The 20,421-nt window shown below is 39.6% G+C and overlaps 2 protein-coding genes across 7 annotated transcripts; both read right to left on the bottom strand.

The window, feature by feature from the left end:
- Positions 1 to 281: 281 nt before the first annotated feature.
- Positions 282 to 7,165, bottom strand: si:ch211-245j22.3 (uncharacterized protein LOC563798 homolog). The gene is made up of 5 exons (XM_037108325.1): positions 5,013 to 7,165; positions 4,220 to 4,352; positions 2,987 to 3,136; positions 2,763 to 2,868; positions 282 to 1,065 (listed from the first exon to the last, which is right to left on the bottom strand). The coding sequence occupies exons 1-5, from the start codon at positions 5,081 to 5,083 to the stop codon at positions 929 to 931; spliced, it is 597 nt and encodes a 198-aa protein (XP_036964220.1). The 5' UTR covers positions 5,084 to 7,165; the 3' UTR covers positions 282 to 928.
- Positions 7,166 to 8,246: 1,081 nt separating this feature from the next.
- arntl2 (aryl hydrocarbon receptor nuclear translocator-like 2) lies at positions 8,247 to 20,316 on the bottom strand. Of its 6 annotated transcripts, none has more exons than XM_037107849.1 (17): positions 19,835 to 19,928; positions 14,973 to 15,102; positions 14,815 to 14,868; positions 14,677 to 14,718; positions 14,365 to 14,522; positions 13,614 to 13,693; positions 13,069 to 13,161; positions 12,416 to 12,533; positions 12,166 to 12,315; positions 10,866 to 11,109; positions 10,676 to 10,782; positions 10,217 to 10,367; positions 10,037 to 10,107; positions 9,807 to 9,921; positions 9,611 to 9,701; positions 9,070 to 9,169; positions 8,247 to 8,964 (listed from the first exon to the last, which is right to left on the bottom strand). In XM_037107849.1, the coding sequence occupies exons 1-17, from the start codon at positions 19,920 to 19,922 to the stop codon at positions 8,807 to 8,809; spliced, it is 1,950 nt and encodes a 649-aa protein (XP_036963744.1). In that variant the 5' UTR covers positions 19,923 to 19,928; the 3' UTR covers positions 8,247 to 8,806. The 6 variants fall into 6 exon arrangements, with proteins under 6 accessions (XP_036963744.1, XP_036963745.1, XP_036963750.1 ...); XM_037107850.1 differs by having other exon boundaries at positions 9,807 to 9,918; XM_037107853.1 differs by lacking the exon at positions 19,835 to 19,928 and adding an exon at positions 19,962 to 20,316 and having other exon boundaries at positions 8,807 to 8,964; positions 9,807 to 9,918.
- Positions 20,317 to 20,421: the final 105 nt, after the last annotated feature.

Raw genomic sequence — 20,421 nt, 5'->3', positions numbered from 1 at the left:
GTTTTACTTTGCTGAAACGTAAAAGCTGCATACTCAAGACTGGGAGGTGCCTGTATGTCAATTTAACAAAACACAGGCGACATCAAGTGGTCTATTAGTTAACGTGGCGGAGGGAGCAATAAATTCAGAGTTATAACGTTTATAATATCAGTGAGGCAATAATACAAATCTGAAATATTTAAATAAACAGTATGTTCTCAGAGGTAAATAAGGTCCCCTGAACATTGCTAGAAAGGTGGTAGGGTCCGCCACATATAAAGAAAAGTAAAACAGAATTAAATTGTGATGTTCTTTAATGTCAGTTTGTTAATTCAGTTCATACAGTCATGAAAATGAAGAAAGTTTGTTTATATAGTTTGTTTATAAAAAAAAAAAATAGATCAATGAAGATCTCTCACCTCTGCTAAAATGTCTTCCCCCAAATTAAATGGTGTGTCTTTAATTCACATTTTCAATTCGATAAAAGCACATAAATATCAACAACAATATGGCGGGGCTAGTTTAACAAGTTACTGTTACTTTGTAGTTTATTTTATTTTTAAATAATAATAATAATAATAATAATAATAATAATAATAATAATAATAATAATAATGTGAATGCTAAAAAAAAACTTCTGCACACTAATTACCAAAACATTCAGATAAATGTAGTGGTGTAAAAAGTGCAGTGTTTCCATCTGAATTAAAGTGGATTAAAAGATGCAATTTACAGGCAATATGTTGGCATCTTGTTGATTTCACACTCAAAGCAAAATAGAGAGATGCAATCGTAATCAGATGAACAGGAACAATCAAAACAACATTGAATGACACGGCAAAGAAAACACCAACAACAGAACATAACTAAGCGGCACTGAAAGCAGCACTGGCAGAACATCGACCAGTTGATTTCCCTGCTCCCACTGAGTAGAATACCCCACTTCGGGTCAACCATGGGTCCCCAAAACGGTGTCCCTCCTCAGGGGCCTCTTCACGTTCACAGTGCTGGGGTCACATTCCAGCATCTCTCTGATCCAATCATCATCCAGCGCTCCCTCTATGAACTCCTCCAGACTGATGATGGCTACAGACATAACAAGGGCAGACAGTGATTACAGACAAGAGCGCTGTAAGTGTTGGTATTATCAAGGAAGCTTGTTAATGTTATCTAAACACAGCCAATAAAAACAATAAATATAATCTATGACAGGAGAATATTTGATGTCTTTCTTGTTTTTTCTAATGTGAGCATTACATGGACAGTCTGCAGACTGTTTTGCAATTGAGACTATGTCTCTTGAATATTTAGTGGGTTCAGCACTGATTATTATTTACTGTGCATTACTAATGCTGTAGTTTATCCTCTATTAAATGCATTAGCTCAGCTTCAGTCATGTGCCTGCCTCCTCTCCATAACTGAGTAACACTCATAGAACTTAAAGGTGCACTATGTGGTTTTGAGGAAGATTTTTTTAAATCAGAAGAGAAAGACCTTCATTGACTAAATAAACAAACTCTCTTAGTTTTCTGAGAGAAACTGACCTTAAGGGGAAACACAACTTCATACTGGGCCTATTTTCCCATGAGAACAGCTTGTTTACTCAGTCATGGAAAATATGAGTTTGTATAATTACCTATGGAAGCCGAGAACGGCCATGGACTTTTCTTCTTTTTTATGCACTGTTATCTCGTGATAACAAGTTATTATCTCGTTATCTCGATATAACAAAGATTGTTTTCTCGTGATAACGAATTAATTTATTTCGTTATCTCGATATAAAAAAGATTGTTTTCTCTTTGTAATAAGTTAATTTATTTTGTTATCTCGATATAACAGAGATTGTTTTCTCATGATAACAAATTAATTTATTTCGTTATCTCGATATGACAAAGATTGTTTTCTCGTGATAGCGAATTAATTAATTAATAATGTGTTTGTCTTGATTTCAACCTGCAAGAGCTGCCACGAACCGCTTCCGTAGCCGGCTGTAGCTGTAGCCTACTGGTAAGTTACACTTCACGTTAGTTTGTTTACTTGACTGGGTTTGTTTAGAGGCTACCAGTTAGCAGATGAGAGGCTGAAAAACTCCCATCTACCCGGCTGCGTCATCTAAGGTAACGTAAGCGTAGACTAACATTAACTTAGCAGTGTAATGTGAGACGTAATTAAACGTTTATTAATTCATTTAATATTACGGAACACATTATTAATTAATTCGTTATCACGAGAAAACAATCTTTGTTATAACGAGATAACGAGAAAACAGTCTTTGTTATATCGAGATAATGAGATAATAACTTGTTATCACGAGATAACAGTACATAAAAAAAAAAAGAAAAATCCATGGCCGTTCTCGGCTTCCGTAATTACCTTATTTGTCTTGTAAATATTAGAATTCTATTTCTGAGTTTTAATTTCTTTTCCGAAACAACACAGGTTTTCCCCTTTAAGACTTTTTCCAACTCATAAATGAAATGTGTTTCTTTTGGCTTGCATAACTGAACTTACAATAAAAGATTAACAATGATGAAACCTCTCTTAGAGATAATTTAGGTTGTTCATTCATTCTGTTTTCCATGTGGTTCCACATAAAACAGTCTTGATGAACTTAATGGGTTTTTCTATATAACTATAGCTGTTAAATCTGTGTGGTTGGTTTTTGAAGGGTGAAGACGTGCACACTCTGCGCCCCATCACTACCAGGCTGAGTGCGATTTGGTCCCATGTGGAAAGAACACTACACCATGACTTCAGGCAGAAAGGGAAAATCATTTCCTCACCGTTATTGTCTTTATCTAATCGCACAAATATCCTGTTGGTACATTCTTCAGCTGTGAGTGAGTTGGCTTTGGTCAGAGCAGCTGCTACACTCATCTTATAAACAGCCTGTGGACAAAAGGAAACACAGTTGGACTGAAAGATGCATCATCTGTGGCCTCTGTAGCTGTAGTTGGAAATGTCTGAGAGCACACACACACACACACACACACACACACACACACACCTGCATGATCTCCAGCATTTCCTCCCTTGTAATGGCTCCGTCACTGTCTTTGTCGTACAGCCTAAATGACCACTGCAGCTTCTCCACAGCGGAACCATCGATAAGCATGCTGATGGCCATGACGTATTCCCTGAAATCAACCACCCCGTCCTGGAGAGAAGCAGCCTCATTAGCATCTGTTAGTTTGTTATTCCCTTTTTGTTGGTTATTAAAAAGAGAGGGGTTTGTCTTTATTTTTTATTATGAAGCAGGTCTAGGTGTTATACAAGTACTTTGAGAGTATCAAGTCAGTTAATTCAAGAAGAAATGCACAGAGCTGTATTAAGAAAAGCTGCCTTCAAACAAGGCAACTGCATTTAGAAGGTTGTGATGTCACAAATAATACGTCAGCATCCTCAGCTGTGCCTTCTGCACAACCATGGTTGCAAAAAGATATGCGTATGTGGGGTGGATAAGGAAGTAACGGAAATGAATCAGAATGCAGCTAGCAATTCGTGTCACCTCTGCTGGAATGTTTATCAAGAGCAGCAACAACTCATGAGGAGGAAGTGAGAGAATGAATTCATTATTTATCCTACGAAAACCTTCCTTGATGTTCTTCACGTTCACATTGACTGGCTTTTGTCATTTTGCCAAAAATGTGCAATAAATATCCATTGGGTATTGAGAATATTGAATGGTAGACAGAAGACAGTAACAAGCACAGTTGATTATCAGTTTTAAATAAATTAATACAAAATAAATAAACGATATTGAGACAACATTCCATAATCAATAAATCGCATTGTTGTGCTGTGAACGATGAATGATGGTTCTGTTTTCATTTGATCATAATTGGTTGAATCAAATTGGTGCTAAATTGACTAATCAAATCACTTGATAATCTTTCAATATTTTTTATTTAACGTCCATTTTTCAATCCACATCCATTTTTAGACTCTAATTTTTGTTACTTCCATGCCTTGTACACTCAGACCTGTGAGGGCTGACCAATCAGAGCGGACTGGGCTTTTTGGCAGGGGGACCTTAAAGATACAGGCTCTAAAACGGAGATGTTGCAGCAACAGACAGAGGGACAAAAGCAACACATTTTCTAGAAGACACCCATAATAAAAGTATGAGAGATGAAATAATATGGCACCTTGAACTTTATGATGCATCATGATGACAGAGCAACATTTGTTATTGTCCTGTAGGATTCCCTCCCAACTCATCAGACATAAAACGTCTTACCCCGTTACTGTCCAATGTGCGGAATATCTGTTCTGCATACTCGGCCGACTCACTGCCCACCGTCCCATTGCAGAAATGCCTTTGAAACTCATGCAGCGTGATCAGACCACTTGGACATTCATTAATAAACTTTCTATGACAAAACAACAAAGAATACACTTTTTTAATAAAGAGAAAAATGGCTGTAATACACATGATAAAGGTACAGTTTGGAAGAAGGGTCACATCTGTGGCAGAAGACACGTGTCCATTTCTTTTTTAATTATTAAGAATTAAAAGAATTAAGGTCAAGCCATCCCCAACCTGTGGAGATTACACATGCCTCAAAAGCTTGTTTACACCCGAGACATGAGTGCGAAGATAATTAGGCCAAATGATTCTGAACCACTTCACCACAACATGGCAAAGTGAAGCTTATCTGCAGCGTCATGAAGATAAAGCTGGGCGGTAGAGACACTATTCCTCAAGTAATACAACTGCTCATACAGGAAAAGTAAAAAGGAGCAAAGAGAAAACAATATGAAGAAACAAAAGGAAATGCTTTGTAAATTCATCTGGAAAATAACATATTCTACACAGCAAAACACACCCAGCCGTACTCTTCATAAGAGCTGCTTCAACCAAAATCTGCATTCAGTACTGTTGGAGCTCCTCACAGCTCAAATGGGGGCCTAAGATGTTTCCACTCCATTTCCCATTTCATTTAAAACAGACATCTTCTACCTGAATACACACAGAGGATGGCATTCCTATTGTAACAATAACAATGTCAGGGCGAAAAGGGAAATCTTACCTGAACCATTCATACAGCTCTGTCACGTAAGACTCCCGTCTCCTACAAGGCAAGGTAGCAGCTTGTCCCATTCTGTAAAAGAGCAGTAACAGCTCTGTGTTCACCACAGACCTAATATACACAACAAATCCCAGCTTATGCCATGCTTTCTTAATTGCACCGACCACTACCTTATCACATTTGACAAATTACACAGTACTAATCTCCTCAGAGGGAGGGGGGCAAAAAAGGAAGGGCGCGAGTGGGTTCAGTAGACGGCAAATTTAATTAGACAGAAAGCAGGCGGCTGCTTCTCAATCCAACTCACAGAGGACAGAACAATGCAGAGGGAAACCTGTTCCTACGGTCCTCCTGTTTGAGAGATTGTTTAATGATATGCCAAAAGTTCCTGTTGAGGGTTTAGTAAAACTAATATTTATTAACATGACAACCTGGGGAGACAGCCCAGACATGCTGATAGCAGCAGCAATAATGCATTAGACACATACAGTAAGTGCTTCCGCTGGGGCCCAAAAAATTAAACATCATCATCAAACAATGAAGCTATAAACTGGCAGGAAGTGGTACAATGGAGGCAGTAACAAGGTCCCAATACTCCAACATAAGCCCAAAGGTCAAAGTCCCTCCTCCTGTGCGGTGACAGATGGCTGTGTCAGAGTATGCACAATACAAACACCTGTCTGTCTTAACTTCCCCAGGTCTAATGATCCAACGAATAATGACAGTTAAAAAAAAACAAAAAAAAAAACAAAAATGAAAAACTGATACAAACACAGCATGCAACGAGACATACAGCAGGGCAGGAAATCAAACATAATATTCCCTATCTTACAAAATCTACTGTTTCACTTTAAACAGAAGGTGCGTCGCTCCGTCACCATCGAATAAACTGAGACAAATGTGAGAACAATGTTTTAGCTTTCTGGGGGAAATTACAGCTACAACAGTGCAATGATTGGACACGAAAAACAGAAACAAAATAAAACACAAAATGGACTTAAACAAACAAACAAACAAAAAAAAGACCAGCCTGCGTCTATGGCACGCCTCCATAACTCTGGGTTTGGTCAGGTAGTGAACAACTGTCTTCCACTTCACTCATGATGTGCACAGCAAGTTAATCCATTGATAGATTTTAGCCCTCCTTTCAGTCTGCTGAGGTGCCGGGTGGGCAGGCGGTCTCTGTAAGCAACACAGGTTTTATAATGTGTGTGTCCGAGCAGACATGTCCAAAAGGCACTTTGGACACAGGCAGGAGGGTCCTCGGGAGTTCAGCCGCTCCATCCACCGGCTCCTCTTAGATTCAAGCATTTGGGAGAAAAAAAAACAGTACTCTTCATGATTCTCAACAACCTTTTTCTATCATTTAAAAACTCTGAACAGTCCTCTAGAGATGACTACTGTACATATATATCGCTGCCATAGATACAAATGTGAACGGTGGCAGGACGTAAAAGCTACACAGCTCCATATATTCTATATGTGGGCAGCAATACAACCACTGATGTTTTGACTAAAGGGAAAAGATGCACAGACGCAGCCCGAACACAAAAACTTAAAAACATGTACTAACTTTGCACTCAAGCAATGCACACTCAGGATTAATCACGTAAAATGGGATTTGATAAAAGTAAAAATGAACAGCCCAAAATCAATGTGCCAGCTAACACAGCTGGATTTCAGTGTGTTCCAATCTTCCTACATACAGTTTACAGAATTTGCATTGACTATAGTTTGAGAAAGTTTTCATTAAAGACGGGGGAAGTTTAGCAAAGTGAGCCGATACAATAATTTTCCTAAAAGTAACCGAAGTGTAAAAACATTATGCTAGTATTACGTGACTACCGATCATTTTACATGACCCATAATGCCTCAGGCTGCCACATGAATCTCAAGAGTGGATCACATAGACGTCATCACATAGTGGCTATCAATGCTGTGTTAGTAAAAGCCTAGATATGCACTTGTAAGCGATGGAAAAACAAAATTCCACATGAGGTAAATCGCAACGGGATCCATCCAACTCATTCAAGTTCTCACCAAATGTCATTTTACACGTCAGAGTTGTGGCTCATACCTTATTTTGTGTCATTCATGATATGGACGTGAGACGTGTGTGTGTGTGTGAGATATATGTATATATATATATATATATATATATATATATATCTATATATATATATATATATATATATCTATATATATCTATATATATCTATATATATCTATATATATCTATATATATATATATATCTATATATATATATATATATATATATATATATATATATATATATATATATATATATATATATATATATATATACTAATATATTTATATTTATATTTATATTTATATTTATATTACACACATCTTCATGGGATAATCCCTTAACAAATGTGTTCATAGAAACATGTGACCCTGACAAACGTGGTAAATGAAAGACACAGCTGAATCTATGGCTTACTTATGAAGCTGACAGTGAGAAATGTACGAACCTACACAGACTCATCATGAGCCATGAATTAACACAAAGGAGGAAGGTAGGAGGACAAAATACCTCTACAGTTTCTGAGAACTGCGTCCTTGTATGTCAAAATAGGTCGGCTCTGTTTCCATCACTCCCTGAGATATCACTTCTACCATCAGACTCACGAGACCGACCTCAAACATGCGTTGGTAAAAATGTCAAAAATGTGAAACAGACTGCTTCCAAACCTCCATGTCAGCACTTCTAAAGTACCATTTCACTGTGCATGAAGTGGAACTCAATAAGTCTTCTCAATAAAATCTTAGGAAGATGAATCATTTCTGTCATCAAATGTTAAATGTTAGACTGAGGGCAAATGAAATCCAGGGCAGCCACATCAGGGGCTGAATGTCTATACAGGTGTGCATTCCAAAAAAAAAAAAAAAAAAAAAAAAGACGTATAAAGACGAAGTATTCTCCCTACACAAGCTATCCCTTTAAGACAGATATGGCCTGAAGACATGGTGTTTGCAATCATACCAAATCTACACATATACAGTATGTTCAAGTCAGTGGACAAGAGAGGAGGTTACCGGACTGTTTCCATGGAAAATGTTCAGATACTGACAAGTTAAGAGAGAATCTCTGAGTGGCACATCATGATGTGACTCTCAAAGTTAGAGGTTATGGAAGTGTGGTTTGCCGCGGTACACTGGCTACCGACGGCTTGGATCCTGAGGGGTCACAGAGAGGGGCCAGGTTGTCATGGTGTCTTCCTCGCGTTTTAATTAAACATACAGTACCTAATCAAAGTACAACCTTTTAAAAAATATGACAATGATTCAGTGCAAATTGTTTTGTTTTTTTTGTTGGGGGTTTTTTTGCATCGTGACTCCCATTGTAGGTACAGGGGAGAAATATAAGCAGGAATCCCATCACGTCACTGTCATTTGTTCATGGGTTCTTGAACCTCGTGAGGCCTCTTCAGTTAAACAGAGGATGACCGAAGGTGTGAGGAAAGCAGTGAAGAACAGCGTTTCAGGGCAGGCAGACCGCTGTAAGGCTTTAGAGGCACATCCTCCTTTTGAAAAGGGGAAGCAGGTGTCAATCCCGCTCCATGTTAGAGCAGCCACACGAACACTACACAGCTTATGCGGAAAAGGGTTACTAATAAATTAAAAAAAAAAGTCCTTTAGAAAAAAAGAGGAATGCTGCGTCTTTGAATAAGCATTCGAGCAGTTCTCTCATCAATAAAACAAAACGACAGGTGATGGTCCAAGTGATTTTTCAGTGTGCTACAACGTCACACTGCACGAGCAGATTCTATAAAGACCAGTGCATCTCTTCAAAGTCCACAGCTTCATCCAGGTTTGCATCAGTCTCCAGGAGGCTCATGATCACTGCCATGGCTGCTTCATCATTGCTAAGACTACTAAGGCCCGGACCAACCATGCTGTCCAAATCCAGCTGGGAATTCTCCCCTGAGGTGTCAAAAAAAATAAAAGGTAATGGAGTTATTACAGGAAAAAAGTAAACATGGTCCTGTAAACAGTTTTTAAGTTTATCAAAAGAATCAGAAAGCGTACCCATAAGTGATTCTCCTCCTGAAAATGCAGCTCCCTGTGGCTCATCCTCTGAGCTGGACTTTCCTGGCATCTCCACGTCCGCTGCCTCTCCGTTTGGCACCTGAGACCAAAGGACGAAAGGAAATTACAGCCCTAGCAGCAGCATGGCACGAGTTTAATAATGAGGGAAAATGAGAAAAGAAGCCAGACTGTAAAAGCTTTGAATACACCTTTAAACTTTTAGAAGAAATTCACCATGATTTATCAATACATCTGTGATTGCTGCACATTGTGGTTGTTTTAACTCCAAGAACATTTTTTTGACATAGCTGTGAGAAGTTTTAACAAAGCAGGCAGTTAAACATGAAAAAACAGATGGGGCTTGTATAGTTAAAAAGCCAGCATGAAACCTATTTTTCTTCGACCACTTGTCTGCATGGCTTCATTAAAACCCTGTTGACATTGTTGGTGGTGTTATTATGAGTATGATTACAGAAGACTTCATGTATCCTTCAAATGGCTGGGACATATGCACCCATGATCAAAGACTGTTAAAACTTACACTGTTGCTGATTTGATTGTGAGGTTGTTGACTCTTATCAGGTGGCAGACTGAACGGGCTCACGCTGCCACTGGAAGGTGACGAGTTCATCCTGAAGGCATCACAGACACAGATCAGTTTAAAACCACACAAAATAACATGAACAACAAGTGATGAGCACAAAGCTCGGAGAACATGCTCCGTTACGAAACCACACCTGTTGAAATCCAGCAGCTCATTGGCAATCTGGGTCCCTATGCTTCCAGCATAAATCATCGACCCAGGTGTGGTGGAGATGCCTGGTATAACCGGAAAGGACTTCTTGCCATCTTCTGACAGAAATAAATAGTAGAGGAGTGAAAAGAACAGACACAGTGCACTTTACAGACTGTTAAGACAACACAATCTGCATCAGATCAGATCATTTACTCTTTCATTTGAACCGACCTTCAGATGTCTTGGAATTGCTGGAACGTTCAGATTTGTTTCCTGACCGACTGGTTCGACTGTTATCATGCCTTATTAAGGGAGGAGAAAACAGGTGAAGCTCTGAGTGACACGCTGCATATCTATCTCAAGTATTAAGATATTTAGGTAATGCACAAATAGACTGAAGCATGTACTCACGATATAACTGTGTTGGTTGACACTATGTATTCTACTTCTTTGGTCCAGGGATTTACAAAACTAAACCACTGACTTCGCAGAGTGACAAAAGAGCCGTGTTTTGTTTTGAACTTGTAGCAGTTTGTCTCTATTTTCTCTTTACTCCGCAGCACTGTGGGAGAAAGAAAGTGAGAGGACGAGTCAGAGGACCAAAAATTAAGCGTCAAGTCACGGCAGGAAATCCTGTAAGCACAGGACCAGCAGACATTAAATATAGTGAAACCAACACAAGATAATGACCTACTTGACCAGACAAACTACTTCTATAAATAAATCCTCCACCTTCAACACTGCAGCTATATTGTAAAATGAAATCTAATCTGAACGGGCCTACGTCATTACAGAATTTAGGTGTCACCTTGAAAGATGCTAATAAAGGATCATAGACGTGGTATGAAGCTGCTGAAAAATGGAATTCACCTTTTCGATGTCTGTCAGCTAACTGCGGTAAGTCGTCTTGATGGAAGTACTCATAGCACGATGTCCCAAGCAATTCTTGGGGAAGATAACCGAGAATGGTTGTAGCTCTGCAGGAAAAAGGGAACAAGTTAAAATTAGACTCCAGTCTACTACACTTGTCTACCACCCTCTCGTTGAAATTCAGTTTTACCTTTGATCAACAAAGGTGAATTTGCCATCCATGGCGTAGCGTGTGACGAACTCAGTGGGTTTAACTCGGATTTCTCCGTTGACCTGGGGCGGTGAGTGGGAGTGCACACGTCCCACTGCGACCAGGCAGCTGAAGTGGGAGCTGTCCTGCTTGTCTGCCTCGCCCTCCCCGTCTGCTCCCAACTGACTGGTGGGCCAGCTGCGCATGTAACCTGTACAGTGAACTGTGCAGTACTTCTGCGACTCTGAGGCACAGACGGACACAGATCAAAATATGGATACAGGGGACCAATGAAATGTCAGATAGATCATCTTGTTATTGTTGTATAAACAATATCAACAGATTTTGTCACTCCTTAAATTTCTTTATCTTGCTTTTATTTGGGGGATAATCATGCGATAGATTTGGGAGCAATATTTTCAATCTTACTTTAATAGCCTTAAATAGGAAGTACAACATCTCCTTAGATCCAGGGAGATACACTATGGGTTACAGCCTGATACGCAGTTTTTAAAAAATAATTTAAATCAGTTTTAGCAGGTCATAGATGTAACAACAACTATCACTGGATTACATTTAATACTAAAAAACTTTAAAACGTGATTGCAGTTTTGTTTTTGTTTTTTCACGACAAACATTGCACATCAGTTTAATATTTGACTGAGTTGGGACTCTGAGACTGAGTGAGAGATTTGCTCAAACTGTGAAATTCACTTCACACAGAACTTTTGTCTCACATCTCTCCACCAACTGTCCCTCATGCTGGGCAAAATATCTTCACAATGAGATCTATATCTACCTTTTTTGATAATATTACCTATTCTTAAACAATGAAAAGGTTTCATTTAAAAACCTTACTTGGATTTAATCACTTTGATTTGTGTCAACGTTGTGTTAATATCATCACTGCTACCAATGCAGCTTAAGATACTGTCTGTAAATGAGTATGAAACTACTTAACACTAATGTGACTCACCAACGGCTGAAAGTAAGCAGTGGAGAGTACAGAGCAGCCAAAGTGACGGTTGTGGTGCAACAAACAACACACCTGTTAAATGACTGACTGGCTGCTTGTTTCTTATAGCAGTCTCAAGTGAAAGTGAACAATCCTCTCACTGCTACTGATGAAGTGTCATTCACCAATATATTTTGCTGTCAATGTATTCAATATCAATTGCTAAGGCCCAACAAAGCTAGAAAATCTCAACTTTACACAAGTACTTGTTGTGAATGGAAGCGTTCCTGATTAAGTATTACATGGACCTCGAAAACAAAATAATCCACTAAATGATTTCCCTACCTTTCTTTTTGGAAGTGCCTGCTTGGAATTCCTTCTCCTCCACTTTGACAGAAATCTTATTGTACTTCATGCGGCAGAAGAATGAGCGCCGTGCACCCGTACACAGCCGCGATGCACCAACTGGCAGGTCAGCCTGGACCTGCAGACCGGCTGGAGACATGACAGTGTTAAATGTGCTCGCTCTCTCTCACTCTCTCCCACACTCACACAGAAACACACACAGAATCACAGACAATAGTGATTGCTTTACTTTTAGCATCTATTAGCCGTTCACGAGGATATAATTCAGAAGCTGACAGCTGCTCCTTCACTTTTCCCATGTCCTTTTGGTGTATGTAATCAAACAGGCTCTGTCCAATCAGCTCCGCCTGTAGGAACAACAAACAGCTTATGAAACCGACCTCAACATGGTTCTCATGCTGATAAAAAGATATTTAAAAACCATTCTGCATTTAAGGCAATTCCTGCTGACAAACAACAAATTGAACTAAGTACATTGACTGTGCAGTGTTGACCCCGGAGCACACCAGATACATTTTGAAATGACAGCACGCAAGTAATCAACAATATCACTTGTAATGTGGTATACAAATATATCACATTACACTGTGCTCATTTGCACCAACATCATTGTTGCACATCTTGTTTTAACATAATTTAACATAAAGTAACAACATATCGATGTGAGTTTTCAGTATAATGATGCAAATATCACCATCCATTTTGTATTTCTGAAGTGCTCACTGTTCACATGATGCCAAATGTGTCACTACAGGCCCACACACACACTTGTGGGCTCTAGTCAGATACCACTGGCGCCATGACAACGCAACCCATCTGGTGTGCCCGGGGTTTCACATGAACAAAGATGCTACAGTTACAGTAAAAGGTAAAAAGTGTTACCCGACTATAATTTAATATCTTCGTGACGGACTCTGAGACAAAAACTATTTTCCCACGATCACAGCCCACTACAAACAGGAACCCATCTGCAGCCTGCACGACAAAGAAACATGGGGGAGAATAGGGGGATCCATTGTGATGACATGGTCAAGACAAATGTAAGAGACCACTGAGTAGATCTGTTTCATTTATTTTATATGTTGTTTTGTTTAATATAGTTTTTGAACTAAAAAGAAGCATTTTAAATATCATGAACATTTGGAGCAATTAATTATAAGGAGAACAGTCTACACAATGATTGATATGCAATGCATGGTAACAGTTGTTTCTCTCTTATGAATTACTTGTTAATACATGTTAATGTGTCAAATTGGTGGAGTCACCCTTTAAGTTTAAGCCTAATCTGTGACATCCTCAAGTGACTGATGAGTTCAGATCTTAACATTGTATCATTAGACCACTTAGCAGGTGACTGAAACAAACATCTTACAAAAGAAATCAGGTAGTCCATTGCGTATGTATTCTCAAGTAAATAACCAGTTTACCTTGAGGACGAGGTGTTTGAGTTCCTCGTCTGGAAGGAATGATGGTTTGTAGTTGGTTTCAGAAAAAGAACTTCCTGAACCTGGAAGACAGACAACAATTATTCACTACCAGTCCAATATGAGATAAACATCTAGACATTAGAGCCATGTTTCAAATCGGTGGCTGCAGACTTCAAGCTGCATTTGATCAAATGGATCACAGCAGTGCGTCAAGGACATCCCAATTTGAGGGCTCCTTCAAATGCACCTGAGGACTGAAGCCTTCCTTCAAACCACTGCATTCACCTGATTTCAGTATGGAGATTCACATCACATACACACACAAAAAACCAAGGGACCCCAAAACTGTCACTGTTGCTAGGTGAGAGAAGCGTCACATCATGACGACAGGGAAAGACCTGATGTAGGTGATGACGTATATAGGAAATTCCCTGTAGACCAGATGGTCTCATTAACAATGCCACTCGGTTTGGCCCCCTTGGCCTAGGAAGGCACAGCTTTGTAGACCACATCCTCCAAAAGATGCTGCCTCGGAATGAGACACCTCTTATGTATTATGAGTAACTCCAATTTATCACAATTTGGATCTTAAAATCTTCAGTTTTAGGCTCTCTGCTCTATCGATAACACTAATTTACTTACTTGGTTGGCAGTTAAGATCTAGTGGCATGGTAAAATTGCTAAAGACAAGTCAGACAAGAAACATGCACAGTCAAGTTATCAGACCAATGACCATCGATTCCCACGGTACCTTTGAGAGATTTGAGGTGCTGCACAGCCATTCTGAGCACAGTGAGTTTGTCCAGCTTCCGGGACATTGGGTTACAAGTGGGGATCATGGCCGATAGTTTGTCAATGAGATTGTTCATTTTGTCCCGTCTCCTCTTCTCAATTTGGCTGTGTGGTTCCCTGCAGAGACATTAAATAATAAATTATTCAAAATTCAGACCATCTGTGCAGCACATTACCAAATTTTAGAGGACGTAAACAATGGATATTTTAAGGTTGATGGTAGTATGACAAGAACACAGAACTAAATGCAGTGGTGACAAATATAAACTACCTGAAGCATTTCATTTTAGCATGTTGGTCATCTCCATCTGACCTGTAGAGCAGAAACACTTTAGAAATGTATTCATACACACATGGACAATAGCACAAAATAAAACAGGTCAGCAAGTCCTGAAATAGCACACAGTACCCGTTTTGGTCGTCTTCCATGTCTGCATCAGGGGTGGAAGCAGGTTTTCTATCCCTGCGAAGAACATTCATAACCATCGGTATCAATTAGCATCAAATGAAGGTCACTGGACGAATGAGATTTCCTGTGAGTCAAACTGAAGTAATCACACTGCTTACTGGTTGTCCATGCTGCCCTTGCGCTTCCGGGGCATCTCCATGCTCAAGGACATGCTAACAGCTGACGACGGCGTCATCAGGCTGCTCAAAGACATAGAACTGCAATCGTTTTCCTCAACCAGCACATCATCTGAAACACACAAGACAAAAGCTGTAACTGGTCATGAGGGATGGGGATTTCATTTGTGAACACTTTGCTGCCTTACAGTGCAGCAACTCATGCAATACATTTGTCAATTTGTCAAAAGCACTTTCTCAGATTCAAGTGGTTAGGTAGCGGGTGGTTAAAAAAGCCCATACTTGGTTGCCTTCGGCACATTCTAATGCCACTACTTCACCATATGGACTGATCTTAATTATGGCATGTTTTAATGGGTTTTATAGTGAATAACTATATAGAACACTGAGGCTTCTTGTGCATTTTAACCCACACAGTCTGTAAATAGTATGATTTTGAGCATCTGAAATTAGTTTGCATAATAATATCAATGGCTTCAAATTTCAAAAGGGTATTTTGAAACTGTAAAATTACTGTGCGAGGTTGAAAAATGACATGGTCCTCACATGACCCAGGCCTGTTGCTTTGATAACACTGCCTGGGTTAGTGTGTGTTTGCAGTGCTCTGCCATAAAAATCGCCACGTTAATAAAAGATAATTCAGTCATTTATTCAGCGCATAAATATCTTTGTGACAGTTATGGAGGACGAGGCGCTGTCAGATGATTTCTTTTATTTAACAGACACAGACACACTTATATATAGAATATTTGGAGGCAGGACCGATAGACAGTTAAGTATGTTTCTCTGTCATCATGCTTACATTGTTTTGAAGTGCACACACATATTGAAAACACAACTTGTTGATCAAAACTATCTAATTAGAATAAGAAATCTGAAACGGTTAATATTTAAATGCAGCTCAGGCTGTGTTGTCTGTCCAAACCTGATGAGTCTGACTCAAATTCGTCACATGTTCTGTTTTTATGCTTGAACCAAACCTGTGCCTGTTGCAATTTATGTCAGCTAAAGCCGCAAGTTTGTTTGTCATGCAGTTGCTACCATGGTTACAGCTTGCCTGTTAACACCAATATCAATTATTTTTTAGACCATTACTCTGTTTGCTAAGTTTATTATAAGCAAATTGGGAAGGAAATGTTTTTATCTGCATCTCTCTAATACGATACACTGAAAAGCAGATCTTCTATTTTGACTGTAACCAACATACATTTAACATTAAATATGCAATGAGACTTTTATCTGAATAGTCTCATTTCTTTTTTCTTTTTAACTGACTAATATCGCAATATCGCCTTTTCTTGTGTGATTTAAGCGAACTCTTCGTGTTAATCAGTAAAATGATTAGTAAACTGATGTCATCTGAGCTGCAATGGAAACTACTCTTTGCTCTTCTTGGCTCATGAGTGAAAAAGCATGGACTAATCAATTAATGAACTAATCCCTTCAGCCCTACATTACACCCCAGCTAAAGACAGTCCATCACTGCTGGTCAGCCTTCTAGCAGAAAACTGCATACAGACGATGGATGAATATTGTTGCTCGCCCACAGGGATCTTTAATGCGTTAACAGAGATGATTAAACCTCGAGCGGCTGCTGTGGAGCTGCTCAGTGACTACAGACAAACTCTACTGCCTCCCTCTCTGCAGCCTCTTTTCTATTCTGGCAAGATGTGGAGCTGCTGTGACTGTGATTAGTCATGGCCTCAGAAGTATGTGAGTGTATGTGTGGGAGAGAAACACGAGAGCACTGCACGAGACTGCACAAATGGGACTGATATTCATGGCATCTATTTTTAACTCTGCTCCACAGACCCTGTGACCCAAATAGCCATTAACAGATCAGCGACAACCTGATTTTTAATCCCGCTCTCCCCTGTCTGCGGGATTACAGGGTTACAGTAAAGGCAACTACATGACTGGACAACAGGCCTTACACTCCTGTTCACGTGTTTATTAGCTTGCTCATTCACTCAATCCGTGAATGAGCATCTGCTGCACCTGAATAACCCCACAAACCTGTTCTACTCACCGTGTACAGATGCAGATCGGTTTATCATTATGAAAGTCAAGCTAACTTTGGTCTGTCACAGGAAAAACCTCCAACACAATTAGGTGGTATTAATATTCATGCGATCACCATTCACAGTGTGGTCAAACTAGGTCAAGAACTCCCTAAGACCATCCTACTTCTCATTCATGAAGTTAATCATAAACACACACAACTGGGATCTGCCCAGTTAGTCCACAGTCTTTAATGGCTGCCAACACAACAGCTTTATTTGGTAACACTCAAACCCCTATAAACATTTATGCTATAATAACACACAGTTAACTGCATGCTGCCTTTCATACCAATAAGTATAAGATGCAGAGAAAAACATGTCTGACAGAGAAAAAATTGAATGAAAACATTTTTAAAAAAATATTCTTTTATCTCCCAGGATACATTACTGTATTGAGAGTCACAACAGTACACACATTGTTATTTTTAATTTCATCAAGAGAAGTGACACATTCTTGTTTTCATAGTAAAGCCCTACGACAACCTTCAATTATGCCTATCCAGTTGCCATACCAGGTGAATAACAACAACAACAATTATTGTAATGATAGTAATTATAATACATGTTGTATCATGATTTTAAAATAAAATAATATTAAAGTGATTAACTATAGACTTTCCAGTTTGAAACTAAATGTTGAAAACTACAAATTTACCAACTTTCTACCCCTAATCTGACACCATATCTGAGAGGGTAAATACTTGTAAAAAAAGTCACTGAATAACACCACAAACATCATTGGACCATGTTTGTTATCAACATAGTAATACAATCTTTCAAATATAAAGACAATCTCGTCTCCAAATTACAACAAAAAAGTTTTTTTTTTCAAATAGAAATAGAGCAAGATTTCCCATTGTTAGCAGGTAAGAGTTGTTGAAGCAGTCTTTCTCTCTGTAGTGCATTATGGTGCTGTGATTTATAGACATGCCTCGTCATGCATGAAAAAAAAGGTACATCTGTTAGACGTGACAGACATTTTCATTTGGTCATTTGTTCATCTACAAACAGCCCTTATAAGGAAGCCGCATTTATCTGCTCTGCTTCACTGGTCCTCGGGTCCTTATCAAATTGGCAGTCACAGCAATTCCTTCGAGTTTGTTCTGAACTTTAAATCTGCTATTAGTTTTTATGCGCCAACAGTCTGAAACTCACTACAGAACACAACTTAAGGCTTTGATACAATTTGGGGAGTTTGAACCATTGACTAGTTCTTGTATCTCCATTTAAATTGGTATTCATATGGGTATTCGTATTAATATACTCAATTTTAAATCTATGGTTGTATTATTTTTTATAGTATTTTATATTATTTTTATAGTATGTTGTTTTACTCAACATCATTGTATATTAGGGATTGCCCTCAATGATGATCAATTATGAATAAAACCAAGTGGACAGCATTTCCTGCAACACTAGTCTGAGTAATCATTTCTGATCAGGTCATATAAATGATAACAGATAACCTCCACCAAGTTGTCTGAACTACATACCAATAGCAGACGAGTCTTTTGATGAATGATAACTGGATGACATCAAAATATTCATTCATGCCTGACAACTTGAATAGTTTGCTCAGACATATCAATTTCGACATGGTATAGGTTTACCTGACTTGATAACTACTATCCTGAAGAGCTACAATTGATTTGTCAACCTACAGATATTTGATCAACCATTTTTCATAAATCCATTAATTATCTTATTCATTTTTTGCTACCAAAAATGCCAAAGACAAAATAAGTAAGCAAAAAGTAACGCTGTATTTAAAGAGCACTTTTCTACATCCAAGTCAGGAAGCTCTTTACATCAGCAACAACACAGATCAATATATTGTTAAAGAGAAATAGCAAGCCAAGAGTACAAATGCCAAGACTTTTTGTGAGACCAAAACATTTCAAGTATCTTTAACTGCAAGCTGACAGCATCACGGTGCCTTTAGTTCTGACAGAACATCTATAACCAACTTAAGCACAGGTGGTTTAACTTGATCTTCAAGAAAAACAAAACTCCTTCAACCCAGCTTTGTTAGCCAGTCCCAGTAAGATACTGCTGCATGTGTCTGTAAGGTGACCATTTGAGCAAAACCGGTGGTCCTGTTGTAGGTCATATGTATTTATGTAACTACCAATGAAGAACAATGAGCACAGTAAAAGTGACACACGTCTCGGTAATGCAAAGTACATTAAATATTCCCTTAAACATCTCATGTTTACGTGTGCTTGCCGGAATGAAGTTGGTTTGATTGATTCCAGTTGGACAGCAGCTGACATGTACAATCAGTTCAGAACGTAAAGAAACCGTTGGACAGCTAACGTTAACTTAACAGCAACGTCTGCTTCGTCCTAGCTTACATTGGACCGGCTTGGTCGAGCGAACATATATAGCCATCTAGTTCGGCCTGAACAGCACCAAGTTCAGTCGGAAATCACGGACTATCCAAGTGTAAAATAACAACCAGAGTAAGAGACCGTCCTGGGCTGTAAAACCAGCTCGAACAGACCCGGCTGACTGAGACCGTTGCACTGGTAAACAGGCCTTGCTACCGTTGCTAAGCTAACGTTCGACTGGTTCGGTCGCTTTGGGTTCACATTCGCTCAAACTACACACACCGTTTACATGTAAATAACGTTATTATTGATGGCAAGCCGAGATATAAACGCGAGCCGCATTCTGCACAATACGGCGACATGACAAACAAGACGTTACATAAATGTCGTAGAGGGCGAGTTTGCTCTACTGATCTACTGACCTAGTTTTGGAATAGCGCAAAAAACTTACGGTCAACCGGTGACGAACCGCCCAGAACACCCCGCTGCGATGCTCGATTCTGGTGCCGCACGCACACTGTGTCACCCGGTTCGACCATTACAACTCGGATATAGCGTTAATTAGTGTTTTCTATTACCTGCCGGTTCGTCTCCCGCTCTGTCACCGTCGCCAGCCGCTGCATTCCTGGCCGACATGGCTGGAGCCGGAGCCGGTGCGCTGGGGCCCAGGACTCCAATGCATGGATGAGGCGGTCGACAACCCCGGGATGTGGCTGTGTGTGTAGAACGGGTTGTGTTGAGGGGGGAGAGCCGAGACGGTGGCACAATGCCGTGCGATAGCTTTATTTTCCCGTGCGAGGAAGAAAACGGGGACAGGTCGCTGTAACGTGCGGTGAGATCCGCGGAGAGCTGCGGGGAAACGCGGAAGGCGAGACACAGTCTCCTCCTACCGGCGCACCGGAGTCACAGCTGCCGTTTACCGCTCCTGTGAGTCCTTCACGTCCGTCGGAAAATCTGAATGCGGCCTGAATAGCTGATATATCCTATATTCTCACCAGGTGGCACCATTGAAATTATGATCGAATTAATCGAATCTGT

Source organism: Acanthopagrus latus, chromosome 8, assembly GCF_904848185.1.
Source record: "Acanthopagrus latus isolate v.2019 chromosome 8, fAcaLat1.1, whole genome shotgun sequence".
Classification (NCBI taxonomy): Eukaryota; Metazoa; Chordata; class Actinopteri; order Spariformes; family Sparidae; genus Acanthopagrus; species Acanthopagrus latus.
This window is presented reverse-complemented; position numbering and strand designations above follow the sequence as displayed.